The sequence below is a fragment of the Anneissia japonica genome, unplaced genomic scaffold (assembly GCF_011630105.1).
Source record: "Anneissia japonica isolate Jap-2015-1 unplaced genomic scaffold, ASM1163010v1 scaffold288265_len830512_cov201, whole genome shotgun sequence".
Classification (NCBI taxonomy): Eukaryota; Metazoa; Echinodermata; class Crinoidea; order Comatulida; family Comatulidae; genus Anneissia; species Anneissia japonica.
In genome coordinates, this window is record NW_022752171.1 from 227,356 (window position 1) to 249,497 (window position 22,142).

General features: G+C 34.9%; 1 protein-coding gene across 1 annotated transcript; it reads left to right on the forward strand.

Annotated features, from left to right (window-relative positions):
* The first annotated feature begins 149 nt into the window (after positions 1-149).
* LOC117122153 (neutrophil collagenase-like) lies at positions 150-21,204 on the forward strand. Its single transcript, XM_033267661.1, has 9 exons — positions 150-410; positions 11,862-11,979; positions 12,499-12,698; positions 13,003-13,222; positions 13,962-14,120; positions 14,687-14,848; positions 15,791-15,948; positions 16,482-16,632; positions 17,348-21,204. The coding sequence occupies exons 1-9, from the start codon at positions 297-299 to the stop codon at positions 17,752-17,754; spliced, it is 1,689 nt and encodes a 562-aa protein (XP_033123552.1). The 5' UTR covers positions 150-296; the 3' UTR covers positions 17,755-21,204.
* Positions 21,205-22,142: the final 938 nt, after the last annotated feature.

Below are 22,142 nucleotides of genomic sequence, written 5' to 3' on the forward strand. Positions count from 1 at the left end.
ATATATATATTAGCAAAGCAAATAGCGCCCTCCAGTATAGTTACTATTGTTTAAAGATTGATTTCAGTGGTTCATACTTGAGCGATCACAATGAAAAGGGTTAAATAAAAAATTAGGTATTTTATAATACAATACAGGGTTGCTGGTGAGTCAAAACAAACCGAGCGAGAATCTAATGATAGCATTTCAATTGATTCGAGCAAACCGATGACAATCAAAAACCTGAGCCTGGCACAATAAGCGACACAGGTACTTACGGGGCCTATTAAGGGCTAGAGCTGTGTACAACTGAAATCATGTCAATGGAATATAGGCCTAACGCCTGTAGTTTCTATTATATATTATTTGTCGCGTTTTTACACTTTAGAATTACACACGGAGAGCCGATTACAAATATAGGAGAAGCAGTGGTAAGTGGAATATATCGTTTATCAATACATGGTTATAAGGCCGGGTAATTTTGCTTGACAACGTCCCTATTTGACGTTAAACCTTCGGAAATATCAACTCCCTGCTCTAACAATACGTTAGGATGTAGACAATGTATTCCCAACCTCAATTCTTATGTTTAAGAATGCATAGCTTTTTTGGTTTGACGAAATAGGCCAACCTACAACATGAAATAGATGGTAACCTAATGGTATGATATGCGTTTTGTTGCCATGTGCTCACATTACAAATAATTCGAGAGGCTGTGGACAAATTCACATGACACCGATACGATCTAATGTGGTTGTAAATGGTTACTTTTCAATTTTCTATTTTATTTATTATCATGATTATCATTGATTTTATAGAAAATTCTTTGCACTTCCTATTCGCGAGAGAACTATAGATATCAAAACTGTGAAACTCGCATGTCAAAAAATAGGCGTAAGATCTTATAATGAGTGGTTTTGACGATGTTTTTAAATATGTATAGTAATATTTATAATAATATTAATACTACAGAATGCTAATTTCTATGAAGATAATAATAACATTAATTATAATAATATAATAAAACTATTGATTTGATAATAAAAGTAATTATCCTAATAGGGATGATGGGGCCTATTTTTTTATTTGTATTTTAGGATATTTTTAAATTTTGGTTTGGCACTATATAAATGTTCTTTAAGATCATATAAATTTTTAATGAATGAATGACTCAGCCAAGGAACGAACGAACGAATGGTGTGATGATGATAGTGGTGGTGATGATGATGATGATGATGATGATGATGATGATGATGATGATGAATTGTAAAGATGATTACAGAATAGATAGCAGGCATACTGTACACCTGTGTGCTATACCTAAGCCGGATTTGCCGGAATATAACGCTCCTGACAAGGAAAATAATATAAAAATCTTTCATTTTTAAAATACAGTGCTTTGCATTTGCAGATTCATAAATAGCCATAATGGGATTAATGCGGAGATTTTGCAATTGAGGGAAATCCCCTCTTACCTCTTCGCAGTGGTCGAGCATATTTTAAATAGTCAACGCAAAAGTTACTGATAGGCCTACCCTCCTCGAACACAATTATTATTTTAACTTTTAGCTTGTACTCTGTGCCAAAAATTTTCTCCGCCTGGGTACACTTAGAAAAAAGCACCTCAACTTTCCGTATCAGAACTCAGAAATAAACCTAACAATCGTGTAAAAGACAATATTGTAACTTGCCAAAAGTCTTGTATGCAGACTTTTAGACGAGGAAGTTTCATCCCCGCATTCATAACATAGATATATTGTGTTAATTTTGGAAACTCGTCAAGAGAAAATAAATCGTGTGTCAACTCGACAGGTGAACTGTTAGTAATGGTATTGGCATGTTACCTACATTGTTTACTCGTTGTTCGCTCTTTGACAACAATTATAATTCTATAGATAGATTACTCATAGGTAAGGTGTACTCTTTGTTACAGCTGCCGCTCAGTCTTGTTAGATCAGCACGCGATCCAGGTAAAATTCAGTGAAATGTAATTGTTTAAGTGTATGACCGCATGCGTCCGGGTCTGCATTTGGGAGAATTGCCGAAACGTGCATTGAAAAGATTGCACAAAACCAATAAGTAAAAATCAAAACAATTACCATTCTATTATAATAATTTACATTGATTGTCTAACTACAAATAGTAGAACTTTTGATTTTGTTTTAATATGATAATCTATATTATTCATAAGGAATGCCATGTACGGCTCATATAATATACTTAACTTTTTTTTTCTTTTTTTCTGGTTCTTAAACTACCAATATTTATTTTATCTCATATTTTGACTTCTTGTGGAAGGGCACTTGTGGAGGGGCACCATGAGCGTTTTCCTTTAAACGGATACCGGCGCTTTATGTTTTCATTATGATTATGATTATGATTATTATTATTATTATTATTATTATTATTATTATTATTATTATTATTATTATTATTATTATTATTATTATTATTATTATTATTATTATTATTATTTATTATTATTTATTATTATTATTATTTATTATTATTATTATTATTATTATTATTATTATTATTATTATTATTATTATATTGAAGTAAACTAAAAAATGCAGACTCAAAGCAGGCCTACAATCAGTTAATGTGTGTCTACGAAAAATTTATGAAGATTCTTATTGAACTGAAGTACTAGATTATTCCATTTTCCCTGTTAAAAGCCTATAGCGTAAATACGTTTATAATAGCACAGACCCTAATAGGCATACAGTGCTAAGCCAACGGTTAAATTGGCAGGAAGTACATGTTCAGTTGCGTTTCATTGTCCGTTTATAATTAAATGCATTGACCATCTCATTTGTTGACCCTACAAAACTGTGGGTAGTTTATATAAATTACAAAATAGGGATCGAATTTTTGAGCGACCACAATGAACAAAGTGAAAGTAGATGATAACATCTAGCTACACAACGGAGTGTCATGTTTCGAATAAATTTTTCAGTTCTCTACCCTCCTTTCCGCTCCTCTTCGGAAACTTCATTCGGTGGTCCTCTTTTAGTAGCACTAAAGAACCATCAGCATTATCATAGGCCTAGCCTTGGAACAATAAACACAATATTGATTAAATATTCTTGAATTAAATAGTTTACGTTTGTTACGTGTCAGCAAACAGTACTGTAAGTCTGGTCTAATCATATAAACACTAGCCTCAAGCGCTATCAACATAACAACAAAAATCCAGACAGAACGTGGCCTGGATTTTGACAAATAATGCAAAATGGAAAACTTGTACATAGTTAAAAATAAAATCGCTTAAACCAATATAGCCTTCTGATTTCTAAAGTAACCCAAATGATTACGCTTCTTGAATAGTCGAGCAAGGCCAGATATAAATACTAAAAAACCTACAGACCTTGAGGTAGGCCTAAAATATATAATCAATAATTACACAAATAAAAGGGAAAGCTCCTACACTAGACTGCATTTACGGGTAGGATATACAACTTAAGCCTCCTGAATGCATACCGAGAATTACGGGCTTGAAGCCATCGTGGGATGGGATAAGGAATTAAAATTTTGAGGAGCAGTCAGTAAAATAAAACTCGCCCAGGCCTATTATACATAATATACATTACCCAATCAAACACACCGTGACGCACTTACAGTTTTCTTTGTATTTTACAACATAAGGTTTATATAATAAGAAGGGTCAGAGATCACAGGGTGGAGTGCGTTCGTCACTGCACTCTAGATAACCAGTGGGGTATATATCATTTGCATCGATTTATGGAATGGTGTTACAATGTGTTTAGCGGATAGCATCACTATCAATATGCCTTACTTCAATTAACAATTCATACAATATGGATTACCGGTATCGATAGAAAACTACAGTATCTATAGATAATAATTCATTAATAACAAGGCACAGTTACATGATTTTGTCACTTAATTACTTTCGAACTAATGAAGTTAAACTGAGTGAGGTTTTGGCCTTCTCTCATATTTTCATGTTAAAGGGTGATCCTTCCATGTCTATCTGAGAAGAGAAGGTCGGCATATATTCCGGTTCCGGAACCCTCTTTGATACCTGGAATAGTCTGATTCTATATTAAGAGGGGTAGGGAGTGGAGATGTTTCATTTCATTTATTCGTCTCAAAAATACAATTCACATAAAATATCATACACAAAAAGACGAAGAGGCAGGAAATCTAAAAAGAGAACTAAATCAACTGTCAAGTGGATCACCTAACAAAAAGACAGACAAACAGACACAAAATATATAAATGTATATGAATATAAATATCAAAATCAGCCCTTAAAATAATCTTTCAAGGCTTTATAAAAATATTTAAAATTTAAAATAGGTTTATCACGCACATCAGTCGGCAAATCATTCATGTTTTGGTCGTGAGAAAAAAAAATCATGTGATGTCACAGGTTTTAACCCAAGAGCATAGGATTGGAAGACAAGCTTTAAAATACAGAACAATAATCAATATCATACGCCTTTTTTGTATTACTGAAATTAGCATAATGTAGGCCTAAAATGTTTATCTGGTGAAAAAGTATATTGCTCCACGTCAGAGTGGTGTCGATTACCGTTGGTATAATTGAAAAACAAAAACAAAAAAAAAATAAATAAATAAATTTAAAAAAAACCAACATTCAAACCCAAAAGTGGTAGCTTTTACTTACATAAGAACTAGAAACGTTGTGCTTTTAAAATAAATGCATACAGTAGCAAACTGTCACAAATGCAACAACTTAAGAAGGTAGCTGTCGTGTGCACAGGGCGCATTTGGTGCTCTACGCACATTTACTATAAAGTATTGGATCTGATAAGTAGTTCTAAATTTCTCATTAATAGGTCGTTAATAATATTATATTCACTCTTATACCATGGGTCCATGCTTATACTAGCTTGGAAATTGATGAGAGTTTTTATTTCTCATTGTTGGTGAAGGTGAAATATAGGAGAATAACCTATAATAACTCACAGCGTCATTGTGCTGAATTGCGTATGACGGGCGTGGTCCATCATAACAGCCGTGAGAGGCGCTTAATGCACATCATTCCAAAACGACAGGAGCTCAAATTAACCATAGCATCGGGGTAACCCCTACTATTCAGAAAGATGCAATGTGTTCTTTAAAGTGCATACGAGCTGTATACACTAGACCTTCCGTTTTAAGTCCTTATGCGGGAAGACTTGGTTACCAACCGAACACTGGATTAGGAGGAGCGGCTCGAACGCCGATGTTAAGTGCAGTTAGCGGCGCCCCTACCTAACCGCTCGGCCGCTGGACAAAAGTAATGTGAGCGGGGGTGGGGATAACATGAGCAATGCACTTTTGTGCTACGTATGCTTAAACATGTGGAAGGTATCAACCAAAACCTTAGGCCATGAGTAATATTATTATCATTATTTCAATTGATTTTTCTGACACGCGTTAAACATTCGTAAAACTTGTACAAAGTCTGTCAGTATATCGTTTATCGATGCAAACAGTTGCTTAATTTTACAAGTTTAGCATATGTAATCGGCTTAACGCTATTCAGTGCAAAATATCCTGACAGACAGACAATTATTACTTAGCATCTTTGACACCTATGGTAGGTCATCTGCCTGGATTATAGCTATAGCACCATGTAGAAACCAGTAATGAATTGTTTCTACCATTGACTAACAAAATGTTGATAAATGTTAGGCCTAATATACTGAATGCTATGCCACAATGTAAGGCTGCAACAGGCTAAGCAAATTATCAATCAATCAATCGATTTTGTTGTAGGTAAAAATGTTTTAGCATATTCACAGCAAGTATTAATCGTTATTTCCCAATGTAATAATTTATAACATTTAAAATATATGACCAGCTTCATTGACTTGTGTACCTGTATTTATGTTTGTTAAACAGATTAAAAAATATTTATACAGAATTTAATGATCTTAACTTTAGAATGATAATGGTAAACAATTATCGTACTTCGAAATAGAAAATTAGAAGTATTAAATAGTACTCTACAATCGTTAATAACACAACTTTTCTTTGTTAGGTTTTTATCCGTACTTCTAGGAATTGAAAATTAAGCCACAGAACAGTCTTTAATATGTAGGCCCATCTGTGCTTAGACCTACTTGCTTTAAATTTTTTTTTAAATATTCTATTTTTTAGCAGGCTAGTATTTAAATTTCCAGACGTTAAATAATACCATTGTTAACTTATATAAATATGTACTTGCATGTTATTATTTATTATTACTTCATTATTAAAACAATTTGTACACCGGTCAGGTACTTACTGCTTTTTACAACGTTAGTCTCAAAATGTACTTTGTGTAACACATGTGCGTACGTAGTAGGCGTATAGCGCGTGACTACCATGTTATCAAACTGAAACCATCTGGACTTTTTTTCACACAAGTACATTATTTTATTTCCCTTCTGAAAAAATAGGCTAACTATAACTACGACAGAGACATCTTGCATGAAATTCATTCTTGTGTCATTAAATAGATTTATTGATGTTTTACTAAATAGAATCGTTGTGAAGAGGATGACTCTTCTATACAGCAACGTCAACCAAATTATGAGCGTATATCGACAGCTTCAAATTCAATTTTTAAATTTACTGACATTTAATTGTAAATACAGTAAGATGTTCGTTGGTATCGACAACAACGACGCTAAATTGTTGCGGCATTGTTGCTAGATCCACAAAACGTCAGCGTAAACGTACGGTACGCACACGCACGTGCGTTTGCGGGACAGCGCGTATTTGTGAGACATGCGCGTAGGCCTATTTCTGGCCCTCTTCTGATTGGTCTGTTGTTAAATGTGATTGATACTCCGAAAAGGTATACTATGATGCATACACTTCTTTGAAGGTCACAGCGTGAACTTGACTCTAGCCTTAAAAACATTGAATATTCTGCCATACAAGCTATATAAACAAATATTCTATCGACATGTAGGCCTAATGGTACCGTATCATTGTATTATAATGTATTGTATATTGTATCGGGACTTTCAAAATATTAAAAGAAAGTGCAAAAACAGGTTGATGTTTTATAATAATCAATCGTTCGTTGTTCGTATCTAACTAATTATTTGCAACTGTTGTATTTATACACACAAATACACACCCGACCACTTTAAGTTCTTAAATGAATGTATTTATTAAGTTTACGTGTTCATCTTCATTTTCTGTGGGGAACGCATGCGGTAGTTTATAGCTTTTGTTTTTGAGTACGCGATTTCGCAATCCCGTATGGCAATTACGCGATATTGTGGATACTGAGATTAACTCACTTTTGTATAATGTGCATCTAATGCTTTTTGATTGCTCGAAAGCAGCGTGGCGCAGTTGGTGGGAATCATTGTTCATGAATCATTGATAGCTTTTGTTATATTTCATTAAGCTACTCTTGGTATTCTGTGAAATACAGGTTGTAGGATAACGCCCTTCTTTCGGAAGCTATGCAGTGGCGGATTCAAGGAGGAAGGGGTGTGCAGCCGGGGGGGGGGGCCTAAATTAAAAAAAAACAAAAAAAACAATGGAGAAATAAGATAAAATGATATTAAACCGTTAAGTCTGAGAGTTCTATTGCCGGCCATCAAAGGTGCCATAATCATACATTTTCTTCTGTGTGAAAGCCCCTCCCTGGGCCCCCTCTATTGGAAATTCCTGGATCCGCCACCTAATGGTTGCTGTTTAGTCTTATTAACAACTTGATCCACATGTAGACCTAAGCTAATAAAAACTGCAGTATACTGTGCAGAAAAGAGCAGTACTCCTAAGGGGCGGCGCTGAACTGTACTAAGTGTATCAGTAGGAAAGCGACAATTTTCTAGTTAGAACTATTATAGGTCTATTGAGTAATAATAGACCTATATAACGTTACTTAAGTAGTATTTCTATTCTAAGTCTAAGTCTATTAGGCACATGGCTAGCCCTGTCCCTTGTCTATTGTTGCTAGGGTCCCGAAAAACGCTGTTGCAAACAATGTAACATTTATATCTGTGGGACATGCGCGTATACCTGGCCTGCTCTGATTGGACAGTTGTTAAGAGTGATTGACACACCGATACACGAGCACATTGATAGATTTTCGGTAAAGCAGAGCTTTTAAGACGAAAACATATTCTCGTTGTCGGCAACTTGTTTATAACCTGAAATGGCCCTGAATAACCTTTGCAAGAAATTAAACAAGCCGACAAACACAACAATGTTTTGTTATACTTGAATAATAACAGCTTTTACGACATGATATATTGATATTTATGAAGGCAATCTTATGTCCTCTGCTTTAGCTGAAATTCAATACGACTTCAAAAAGAAAACCAAACTATCTCGGTGATCTGTCACGGTGACCATGATCCCTTTTTACGCAACCAACTCTCACTGAACAACAACCGATAGGGTAAGAATATATGTTCTCTCCGGTTGTACATACGCCTACTGTATATACATTTAATGCAGATAAACATTAAAGAAATAACAAGAATTAGACAATTCAAACTCGAAAAGGTGTTGCAGATTCGACAAATACGATCAAACCCAATTAAAAATGATAGTTGTTCTCTTATCTGATGGTTCACAATGAACAATCTAACCAAAAATATGTACTTATAAGAATATTACTGGTTTCATACAATTCTATATATCTGTCGGCAGTATAAGGGATACAAAAAGTTACAAAGTAACAATAAGTAGAAAGCTGGCGGCTAATCAAAGAAAATATATGTATATAAAATTTGAACGTCAACGTGTATAAAATATTTTGTGAAAATATCACGATTTTAAAAGTGGTTGTATCTTACCTGGGTCTGTTTATTCCATTTCAACATAGGACTACCAGCAGCGGCACAAATAAAAAAAACAAACTTTTCTTTAATCCTAACATAGGCCTATACAATACATTTTCGTTGCCTTATATAAATACTGCATTATTAATGCCTATATTAATTAGAAGAGCACTATTATGATATACTGTATAAGTAACAACATATTTAGTTTTGACTATTTTTTTTATTATGACTTCTACAGCGCCGTTGTAACAGACCTTGCAATTATACATGTAACTGGAGTATGTAATTTAATTTTTTATTTGTTTCTCTTTTAATTAAATTATCGTTAGGTAATTCTCTCAGTTGTTTCTTTGTTAATTAAAATAGGCCTATTCTGCAATTTTAATGTAATTATTCAAATAATATTATTTGTACTTTTATTGTCATGGTTGTGCAGTGATTTCGTTTTTTGTTGTGTAACTTTCCTTAGGGGTCGTTGAACACTATCAACATTTCACAAGTGTACAAACAGTACACTAGTGGGGGGGGGGGGGTAGAAAAATGTGTACACTTTCAAATATGCATACAATTTTTTATTCAAAATAATAAAATGTAAAATAATTGTAAAATTAGAATGTAGGGCCTAACCATGGATATAATATTGATTTTAAGCAACCTACTACATTGCTTTAGTTGACTTCACAAAAACATGGAGAATGATTTGCAAAATCAACACTTTTTTGTACACTTTCGGAGGGGAGGGAGGGGTATCGAAAAGGAGTAGGGGGCCTACTGTTTGTACACTTGTGAAAATGTTGATAATTGAGAATGACCCCTTAAAAGAGCAGTATTATTTTATTTATTTATTTATTCTTTATACTGGGTTACCTCTTCAGTATTGTTACTGTTCTCCCAGAGGGCCGAGTACACATAAAACATTAAAAATCACACTGATTATAAATTAATAAGTTTTTCATGACAACTATTTGTCATTTACCCGTATACGGATATGTGGGTGTCATATCACACCCACATATTGACATGATGATGTCATATCACACCTTTATGGTTACATTAAACTTGATAGTGTGGAGAGAGCCTAACTGTTGAAAAGAATAATTGTGGGAATCGAACTAGTGCCCTTCAGAGTGCCATTCTGCTGCTGTGCCAATAAACCGCAAAAAATTGGCAATAGTTATTGTCATACTTATAAACTTCCGCAGCAAACACTTGATATCAATGCACCATTATCTGGCATCTTTATATATATATGTATATTCTTTGTTTATTGCAAATAAAATGTCGGTGTACTTAATAATGATATTGTATCATTATTGTTTATTTGTGTCAGTGAGAATGTAGCATCTGTTTAAACTGCCTTTCTCTTTCTCGTGGACTCTAAGCAAAGATTATACTATGTTGCCAAATAAAAGTATTATCTATAAATAATATAATATTTATTTGACATTGTTAAAAAGTACATGATCGATGTAGTTGGTTGCTGTAATATGAATAATTTAAATAGCCCATCATTACAAATTACACAAAAAACGATGAAGATAATGTAAAATTTATCAATATAAAATTTTAATTGGATAGTAAAGACATATGCTAGTGGTTACCGATATTTTAAGACTGTAGACAGAAGATGAGTCGCCACAAAAGTACATCAAATTTAGTTAATTATTGATAAGGCTCCTACTTAACAGTAGTAATATGTTGTTGCCACTATGTTGTAAGAAGCGGAAAAAAAATGGAATCGTGAAAATTGATGAGGCCAACACCACGACCCTTTTGATTTTAGAGACCCCAATAGTTTTTTCTGGATCTCGACCAAAGGTTGGAAAATAACCTATGCTAGAGTAAATTTGTGGTACGTAACATAAATAGGGCCTGGTTCCGAGAAGAACTATGTTCCAAACTAATTCCTTTATGTATCTTCAGAAATCATTGATGGCATTAGCCTATACTTAGTTATTATGTTTTGTGAAACACATGTCGGTTAAATTGTCTGGTGGCGAGTTAAATCTCCTCAAAATGAGGAAAATTAGGAGTCATCGCTATGAGAGGTCGTTACACCTTCAAACTAAGTATTATAACAACTTGTTTCCGGTAGGTTTCTGGAGATTGCTATTCTAAAAAATTTGTATTTTTCTGGTGGCGACAACACCAATTAAACCAATACTTCCGATTAACAGTCTGTTCAGTTAATGCTACGAAGCGTTGTAAGCTAATGATTGCATAATAGCAACAACAACTACTTGATATTATGCGACATAGGTCAGGGTAGGCCTATTCTATGTATCAAAAGTGATAGAAAAACTTCTCTGGTTTTCAGCAGTTAATACAACAATAGCTTATACTTTATGTTTGTATAAATCGTAATCTATATTCAAGCGGCATTTTGTTTACCTAGTTCCAGTTCACATTCCTTAATAATTACGGTACAAGACTAAAAAACCCAAATCTATAAACCAAATATAGCGGTTGTCAATGTTTTTCGGGACACGGTGCAAAAATAATAAGCTTTCGATTTGCGTGACGACATTGCGGCTCCGTTCGCTGTTGCGTTTGCGTCTTCGTTTACAAAGCGTTTAAGAGTGATTTTATTTATACAGAGAGTGCGTTAAGGTGCATTCACACTGAATCAGAATTTTCGGATCGAAAAGCCGAACAAGCCGATCAAAAAAAAATCAGAATTAGCAGGCCTACTGTATGTAAAAATAGGGACGCATCGTAAACGCGGTCCAAATTTCGGTTTGGTCTGAAGAATGTCAGCTTAAAGGCCATTTTCTACAGTGATCGTGGTACTGCTGCAGTATCTCTCTTTGGAAGTCGAACAACTATACTTTTGCTAGGTTGAGATAGTAAGATACAGAATGCAGCCAAAGCAGGTGAAAACAGAGGCTTATAACATAATCATAATAAGCTCCAAGTTGAAGGAGAAAGCGATGGCATATATGGATAATGAGATCAGTGCCACAAAAATAAACGGCAATACTCATTTAGGAATAAAGTTCACATGATAATTATGTAGGCCTACATGTGAATGCGTGAAAGATGATGACATATTTTATAAACAATAATAATTTTGCTGCGCCTACTGACTGATTATTTACTGGGTTTCAGAATTATTTGATAAAGTTAGAATACTTAGAAGAGCCCCTGCCTGGAGCCAATACCGATGGTAACAAGCTTGAAGAAGCCCTTATTAAATATCAAGCCGTAGGACAAATACCGCAGACAGGTATAGTAAAAGATATGCTTATACACACACACACACCCATACCCCACCCCTACACACACCCACACACACACGCACACACACACACACACACACACACACACACACATATATATATATATATATTATGCTGTTATTATCATTACCATAATATATTATATATATATACATATATATGATATATATATGTATATATATACATACGTAAGGCCTATACATACATATACATACATATATATACATATATACATATATAGGCCTATATTTACATGTTTGTTTATATATATGTGTATATAGATAGCCGTTAACACTGTTATTTGTATATATATATATATGTATAATGCATACATATATAGGCCTATAATGAAAACTTCCAATCACACAAAAATATGAACGATTCAGTCTTTTTACGGAATATAATATCTATAAAATGATACATGTAATATTTATTCTACAATGCGCATATTACCTAAAGAAACTAGTACACAAATAGATAATTGGTATGTAATAATCAACTCACAGGCGAACTTGATACTGCTACGCTTACATTGATGAACACGCCCCGATGTGGCCTACCAGACAACCAGAATAACTCTTCAAGATCAAAGCGCTATGTTACCGGAACCCCATGGGATCGCAAACATTTAACTTGGAATATAGAACGATACACGGAAGATGTCTCGGAAAAACAACTCGTCGAAGCCATCACTACTGCATTGAAGGTAAGATGTTCAAATCGCATAGATACACTATTTTGTATAGAGTAATTGCATGATAATGAAGACAGAGCATGGTTTAAGCTGGTTAAAAAGGCAATAACAATAATGACAATGGTGAGACGAGGAAGTAGGAGGGATGCTTTGGTGGTGATGGCGATTATGATAAGAATATTAAATAATGATTATAATACTGACTAAAATTATTACTGATCTTTAATAATTATTATCTGCTCCTTGAGCATCATTGGTGGAGATTTGCGCATTATAAATCTTTAATACTATTAGGCCTAGTATTATTATTTTGCAGTATTGGTCAGATGCATCTGGACTTACCTTTGAACGTGCTAATACCCCAGATCCAGATATCGTAATTTTGTTTGCAGAACCGTACGTAAACCACGGTGACAATGTCAAGTTTGACGGCCTGGGCGGCATTATTGCGCATGCTTTCTATCCGGGCAGCGTTCCCTTGTCAGGTGATGCTCACTTTGATAACGGCGAAACATGGACGGTAAACTCAGCGGAAGGTAGGATGTTCATAAAACGTCATTATTTTAATAAAATACTTCATAGGTTACCGTCTCGGAAGTAAAATCCAGTGGCTTATCTAGAAATCTTGAATTAGGTGGGGGTGGGGACTGATGGATGGAGTGGACATGAAGATGGAGCAGGGTTCTATGATTAGGTGAGGGGGCGCTAGCTTGAAAAATAAATTGTTATATCTATTTGAGTGATATTTTTTCTTCGAATATTTTTAATGGGATTTGGGTGTCGGGGTGCGATGGGGAGCGAATTGATTTAGGGAAGTGCGCCCCCCATCCCCATGCACCCTCTCCTTAAATATACCACTGGTAAAATATTTTCAGTTATTAAATATATTTAGTGAGGGGTTACAAATATCGCACAAAATTTGGAACTTTAAAATGTGCTCACAACTAAACCCATTTGTTTCGGGAGCTTTGAATAGTACCGGTAGTCATTTAAGATTATGATCAATGATCAATAATCATTGATTGTTAGTTATTATTTGTTGGTGACCATCTTCCTAGGTAATCGTTTATGCGACTTTAAAAGCCTACGCGAGAACATTTCTTTTCTATTGAACAGGTTCCTCAGTGAAAAGTTCATGAATGCTGAATGCAAATATGTTTTAATTTTTGGCGATTATATATCGATGTTCGATTGTAAATTTCATCAAAAATACAATATAATAAAGCAAAACATGATAATAAACATAAATATTTACTTTCTTTTTACGTTATACAGGTACCAGTATTGTGTCTGTTGCAACACATGAATTCGGCCACAGTATTGGTCTGTCACATAGTTCCGTGCTTGGTTCAGTTATGTGGCCATGGAATAAACCATATGACCCATATTTACAATTAGATAAAGATGATATCGAAGGTGTTCAATCACTCTATGGTAATTATAGTATTGATGTCCAATTTGGAGCAGGACAGAGGATTGTGGGGTTATTGAGATTAAGGCCATAGGCTATGCAATCAGTTGACATTAGATCTGACTAGACTGGCATGATTGATTGGCTAACTTACTGATTGGCTGACTGGCAGATTGACTGATTGACTGACTGATTGACTGACTGATTGACTGATTGATTGACTGACTGACTGACAGGCTGGCTGACTGACTGACTGATTGACTGACTGGCTGGCTGGCTGACTGGCTGTCTGGCTGACTGACTGACTGATTGACTCAGTGACTGACTGACTGCCAGGCTGGCTGGCTGACTGACTGGCTGACTGACTGACTGACAGGCTGACTAACTGACTAACTGACTGACTGATTGACTGACTGACTGACTGACTGACTGACTGACTGACTGACTGATTGACTGACTGACTAACGCGATTGATTGATTGATTGACTGCTGATTCGACTGAATGCCTGGCAGGTTGACCGATTGATTGACTGATTGATTGTTTAACAATGCTTTCTAATATTTTTTTAAATCAATAATTTACTTCCAGGACCACCTTCCAACGTTGTGACCGTAAACCCCAACCCTAATCCTCCGACAGAAAATCCAGTCATGCCTACGCAACAAACAATTATGGTTAATCCGAGCAACTGCCAGGTATCATTTGATGCAATCACATTAACAGCTGATGGTAGAACTTATGGTTTCAAAGGTACGCATAAAGTAGACAAGAGTATCTACCGTACCGTACTGCAAGGCCGCCAAGAGGGAAAACTGTAATAGGGGAAAGGGTTGGTGTAGGTTAGGAGTGTAATTTTTTTGTGTTGGGGGGGGGGGGGGGGGGTGCTGTCAATCTGGAGGGGCCCATTATTAGGGGACCCATGCCATTATTGAAGGTCCATGATAGTAATTATTATGTTTGAAAAAATATTGAAAAAAAATGCTACCTACAATTTTATGGGTCCCTGGTAAGCTTGGGGATCATTCCCCCTGCGCCCCCCCCCCCTTCTCGGTGGCACTGCCGTACTATATAGTTTTATCGTGCTTAGGTTTTCTTTCCGATGAAACAAACAAGTTGGAAGCAGTTGCAAATTGAAAGATAAAATTTATATATATAAAAAAAATTAAAATCACAAGTAGCAGAGGATAAAGAGAATCATTGACAAACATTGATTTTTAGTTAGAGGGTGGAAAAGTTCTTGCAAATGCTAAGTCCGCGCAAGCCACATTCCCGTGTCTTTGTAGTGCGCGTATAAGCCGACCGAATCCACGTCCTTACCAGACGATAAAACTCGCATGTCGCATCTAAATATCCTACGGTTATACATTAAATTTTGAAATATTACCAACTATGACATTCCTAGTGGTGGATCCAAGGTTGGTGTGAAACACTCGGATATCACCTGAATCTGAAGACACCGGGAGACCCCTACTCTTCCGAGGAGTGTACTACGTTCTTTAAAGTGCACACATGGGACATTAGTGCACACGGGACCAACGGCTTACCGGAAGGCGGTGTGCTTTCCATCATCAACCAATGAAGATATACAATCATCAGACATAATTATACCTTCGAATATTACATTTTGAAAAAAAAAATGTCTTAATAACATATTCAGAGTTTTATCACAGTTTTTCTCATATTTTTCTTAAGACAAATACTATTGGGAAATATATGATGGCAAGGTATTGATCCCACCAAAACGAATTTCGGAAACATGGCCTAGATTACCATCAAATTTAGATGCTGCATTAACAGTAAAAAATGGATATGTTTGGAAAGATCGGCAATACAAGACTTATTTCTTCACGGTAAGTTCGAAGTACATGTATTCATGTACATGTATTCGAAGTACATGTATTTGAAGTACACGTATTGGTCAATGATACATAAGTAAACAGAACAGAACTGAAATAAAATAAATGATAATGAAAACCCCAAAATTAACTAGTAGCGCTCATTATTAATAAATTACACACCAGTCTCCAAATATATGTCAATGCATATTTTAGGAATAATAATGTCATAATTATCATTTTAATTACGTAAGAGTTAACAATCCTCTTTTCATGGTGACTTTCTTTTATTTTACACTTCAAGGAGTTGGATGCAGTAGGCCCAACTCCTTAATATCAGTTTTTGAAAGAAATTGGAAAACAAAGAAATTTTATTGCAATATTATAAGTCTGAAAGTGCAATTTATGGCCTGATGTGGTTTGGACTCCCCATTTGAAAAAGTCCCTCTTCGTATCCCCTCTCTTGTCAGAGTTCCAGGATCTGCAAAAGAAATATTATAATAAAATTGCATAAAATAATATTGTATTATCGTTTTATATCATATTAGGGTCGTCAGGTTTATAGATACACATTCTACAGTTTGGATGATGGCTATCCTAAAGACATAAGTTGGGAATTTCCCGGTTTCCCTGAGCATTTAACCGAATTAGATGCGGTCGTAGAGGGTATAGGAAACGGTCAAACGTATTTTTTTAAAGGTAAATTTTGAACTTTTATTTGCGAAAAATAGGACAATAAAATCATTATTGGTTACAAAATTATTCATAGTCATTAACAATTGTTTTATGTATAATAATTAATTTGAATACGAATATCATATTAATTATCCAATCACTGACTCAGATATAGAGATATTTTGCTTACAGTTTCTGAAACACCATAATTGATGCATTGCGCTGGGGCTATCGCCACTGCGGCAGTATCCATAGCCACTCCCAATGTAATAAGCTTGTACATTGCCTATGACTCCTGACAATATACATTTGAGACATAGGACTATCATTATCTAAATTAACATTAATATTATTTTTACGTATATTAACATATAATTATCTCTACAAATGTTAAAATTAATATCATCTCTACAAAACTATTGAATATCACTTTAAATATTAAGGTTATCTCTACATTAAGCCTGGCTTCCATAAAATCGCTACACTGTCGCTACAGTGTTTTCAGTGCAATCGTTGCACTGCGTAGCGGTCCCCGACGCAATCAGGACGGCTTCCCGATTCGACCAACCAATCAGCATCACCGAAAGCTGTCGGCGATAGCGTGTAGGGATTGTATGGAAACCAACTTAAGTATTGATATTTTTATTTATTATTCAAAGCATATTCTGTAATCGTAATTCTAAGTCTGGGCATACTTGATTTATTTATATATATATATATATATTTTTTTTTATTCCAGGAGATGAATTCTACATTTTCGATTATAGTCAAACCATATCGGGGCCATTCTCTCTATTGTCATTTAAAAGTATCCCATCTTCAATTGTGGCGGGATTTCAGTTTTCAGATAACTATTTGTACTTTTTCACAAGCTTTGGATATTATTATCAATTCAACCCCTGGACATTCACCGTGAATTATGGATTTCCTAAACAGACCGTACGGGATTGGTTTGGTTGTGGCATATCACTGCAAGAAAGGGACGAGTCTGCCTCGGAAGAAATATCAGCGACCGAAGCAGCGCTTTTAGAAGATCCTAATATGGATGTTGATATTAACAATTCCGCCCTGAATACACGGACAATAAACTGTCTTACCATATTTAATTCGTTTTTAATATCTATAGTCATTGGTTTATATCAATAACCAAGTCTGATAGTTTACTACCGTATTTATTACATCTCATTCGTATATCCTTTTGTATATTTTTTCAGAGCAGATTAAGCTAAACTTAAACATGCATTCTAGAAATATTAACGATACAAACTTTTCTATTTATAGGCCTAACTTATAGAAATGTATTTCCAATCAATGACATCTTTAAATATACTGTGTTAAAAAGTATAGATAAACCTGCTGTATAAATCAAATTCAAACATTGGGAAACTATAAAATGATCATACAATTTCATAATTTATACAGCTAAACCAAAATAGTTTTAAATATTATAGAAATGGCATTATTATGGCACCCGTTAATTAGTGAGGAAATTATTCCTATTTTTGAATCAAAATTAGTAACTCTGTACAACCTAAAGCCTGGCTTCCTTAAAATCGCTACACTCACTATAGTGTTTCCAGTTCAAGCGTTGCACAGCGTGCAAACCCCTACGCAAATGGGGAGGCTCCCCGATCCGACCGACCAATCAGTATCACCAAAAGCTGTCAGCGATAGCGTGTAGCGATTGTATGGAAACAAAGCTTAAACGATTCAAATAATATTTAATTCAATTTAAGTTTTTTAGGTTATCATAGACGGTATCTTCAAATTCAAATTGGTAATACGTTCTTAGGTCCAGAACTAATTAGCAATATGTATGATTTTATAACCTAGTATATAGAACGAAGCGATTTATTTATTTCTGCTGGCAGTGAAATAAATTCGCAGATTAAATAATATAAACAATCAAGTGGGACATCTTAGGCCTAATAATAAAAACTATGTGGATAGAGACACGAGTGGATTAGAAATATGGGTGGGTTGGTGGGGATATAAGAAACACAATTCTAATATGACTGTTAAAGTTGATATAATTATGTGGTATTATACTGAAATGGGTTTCAGGAACTATTTAATTGGACATCAGCAAGAATAGACAATTTCCTTTGATTATTTCTCCAGGCAGAACACTAGGCCTATTATGTACTGAATGTATTATTTGGGTGTACACAGCGAAGGAGAGTTATAACTTCAAAAGCTCATTTCAGTAAACTTGGCCTATCGCCGACTTTGTACATTGGGCTTCACTTGTGGGATTTTTTAAACAATGTAATACTTCATGAAGCTATAGTAGCGCAGTGCATGCACTACAGTACTAAAGAACAAGACAAAGAATTAGACATAACCGCAAGCAGTTTGACGCAAACTTAATACGCTGCTAATTCCATTTTTAGATTAGTTCACACATGGCGCTATTATAAATTTATAGCTCCATGTTCCACTACTAGCAGACATCAGAGCCAACCACAGTCCGCAGCGACTGGATGCAAAAGCAGAGCAATGTGTTTAACGGAAGACACGGTTAAACTACATTCACACCGAATCCGAATTTTCGGATAAGATAGCCTACCGAACAGATCAGTAAATGGAATCAGTGTTTAAGCATAAAGAAAATATAACTATTTTCTCTATGGTTTAAGCATGTGGGGACGCTGGCGTTCAGCGCCTCCGATGTGAATGCAGTTTTATTCTGCGCTCTAGTATCTCCCGCGACTCCAGAGAGCTACATGACATGTAGTTTGTTGGTGCGTGGAGGTGTACGCACTTGCGTTGCTTGCGTTTACGTAACGCGTCTAATTAGTGTGAACACCAAACTTGAATTTGTTTTTCCGATCCTGTTCACGCGGTAATTTATGAAGGTTGTTTGAAGATAGTTGTTTTAATTAATGTCTTCCAGTAATCCACAGTCGACAGAAATATATTTGTACACATATATTAATTACTTGAACATGTTGTGTAACTATTATAAAATCAAGAATTAGGTTTGTTACACCGTATGACGTAGATAAGCACTAATTCCACATTTTTATAAAATGTAAATCGAGTTAGCGAATTGTGTGTATTGATGAAACCATTATATTTTAAGTTTATGAAACCATTATATTTTAAGTTTATGAAAAAAAAAATTAATATTAATTTTGTTTTTTTAAACATTAATATAATTATTGTTAGGACTATTATAATTATCATTAATATAACTGTTATATGATTGTAAACATATTTGATATAAAAATTATAATTACCATAAGACACCGTCGTCAATTATCGAATTGTATATATAGCCAGTATACAATAAAAACACATTTTATTCAATATATCGGAGAGCAGTTAATCTAAAATGCTAGGAATTAAAATCAAAATAAATCATAGGCATTTTAGTTGTCATAGGCCGATCCAGCACAAACCAAAATTGCCGTATATTAAACATTTTAGCGTATGGTGACTGATAAAACACAGTAAACACACCCTGATACATGATTCATTGGTCCAAGCTGTTGTTCATGTCATCATGCGTAACCAATCATGACAAGGCACCACAAAACATACACAAGCAGAACTAATTAATATTGTATACTGTATGATTTAATGCAAAGTAATTACAATTTTAAGATTAAAATAATTTAGCTTTTAAATTTATGTTTATGGGTTGAATCGCGTTCACCAGAGCCGTAACGACGAGTCACGGGGCCCGAGAACGTGTTGGGGGCCTTATGTATTTTTGTAGTCGTTTACGAGAGGCACCCCCCCCCCTTCCACAGTGGAATATCAAACAATACCGTAGTGTATTATATTACTGTTTGTAATTCTGAGTATTTAAATGACAGTTTGTAGTAGACTATAGACCATTTGTTCTAGACCATAATGTCAAGGTTCTGTTAGGAGAGAGTGCTGTTTATTAGTAGGGTGGGGATCTCCGGGGCTCCTTCGAGCCACCCCCCCCCCCACCGCCACGAGTGGCATAGGCGTTACGCCACTGGCGTTGGAATAACACTCCTCGGGCAGTTTATTGTAAAGCAAGGAGGAATATCTTATATTCCTCCATGGTTAAAGTGTCAAGAGATTTAAGTGCTCACACCTGGTTTTGACAACATTCATTATTTTATGCTTGTATCAAACGTAAACCTCACGAGATTACTACCCTGTGATTGGATGTGGAGTAGTGGGTAGTGTGCGTACTGTTGCTATGTCGGCATGGGCAGCGATTCGCTATAGCAAATCCGGCCAAAATATGTAGGGCCTAAGTGATAATATTTTATATGCACTTTAAGTAGATTTTGACCGAGTTTGTTGAAGGCGAATGGTTACTCTTCTGTTGGCAAGGTATTTGGCTAGATGAAAAAAGTTACAATGCGTACTCTATACATCCAGTGACGTGGCTAAATTTATTGGCACGTCAATGTTTTGTGGAGGTACATGGATATATCAGTTAACAAAGTGAAATGCTGGCGTTTCAAGATGTGATGTGAATTAATTCTCAATTTCTATTCTGTGTTAATTGAATTGCATACGGGACATTTTTAATAAACATAATACGATTTTAGAGACTTGTTTTGTGGTGAATTATGTATGTTGATACACAATAATGTAAAAAAAAAACCCAAAAAACAAAAAAGCGACAATACAGCGATGTTACAGAAAACCTGGCTTAAGTTTCACAATCATGGAAGTAATAAACAAACTTAATAAGAAAGTGATACAAGCCATCGTGATTCAATGTGCCTAGATGTCGAACTTTATTTGTTTCACATTCAAGTGAAATACGGGCATGACAATAATATTTAGTGATAACGTATTTTTACACCGGCGGTGCGCAATCCAATTAAAATAAACTTTCATATCTGTTCTTCTTGAACTTACAATATTAAACGCAACGAAGTTTGCAACGGACAATAACACCATTGTTAATTGTATGTTAATTATGATTATATTATTATACATTAATTAGGATATAGTAATTGAAAGGAATTATGCACAATGAAAATATATATATGTATATTATATACGGTATGTGTGTGTGTATGTGAGGTGTGGGTGTGTGTAGGTGTGTGTGTGTGTGTGTGTGTATATATGCTGTCTCTTATACACATCTAGATGTGTATAAGAGACAGGAAATTATGATTATATTATATTCTACACAAAATAGAAATAGGTTAAACGAAATTACCATAACAATTTCGAAGTACAATTCGATAATATCACTTTCAACGTCATGTTACTAATTTACAAAACTTTTCAGGTGTTTTTATTGTTAAGTGTTAATTAAATTCAATGTACAATTGTATTATACCTGTGTGTTTGTGTTTACTTGCCATTTAAGAATAAACATAGGAAAGATTATAAACAGAATGCTGTTCACTTAAGTACACATTTCATCATAATAACCAACAGGCATTTTGTAAACATTACACAAATCTATGTGTAGGCCTATTTGTCACTATTCCGATTCGAATCCAAGTCTCCCAAACCATCAATGTGCTCTGCCAAATTGAGCCACCAAGCACGTACCGTATACTGTCAAGGCATTTGGACACTCT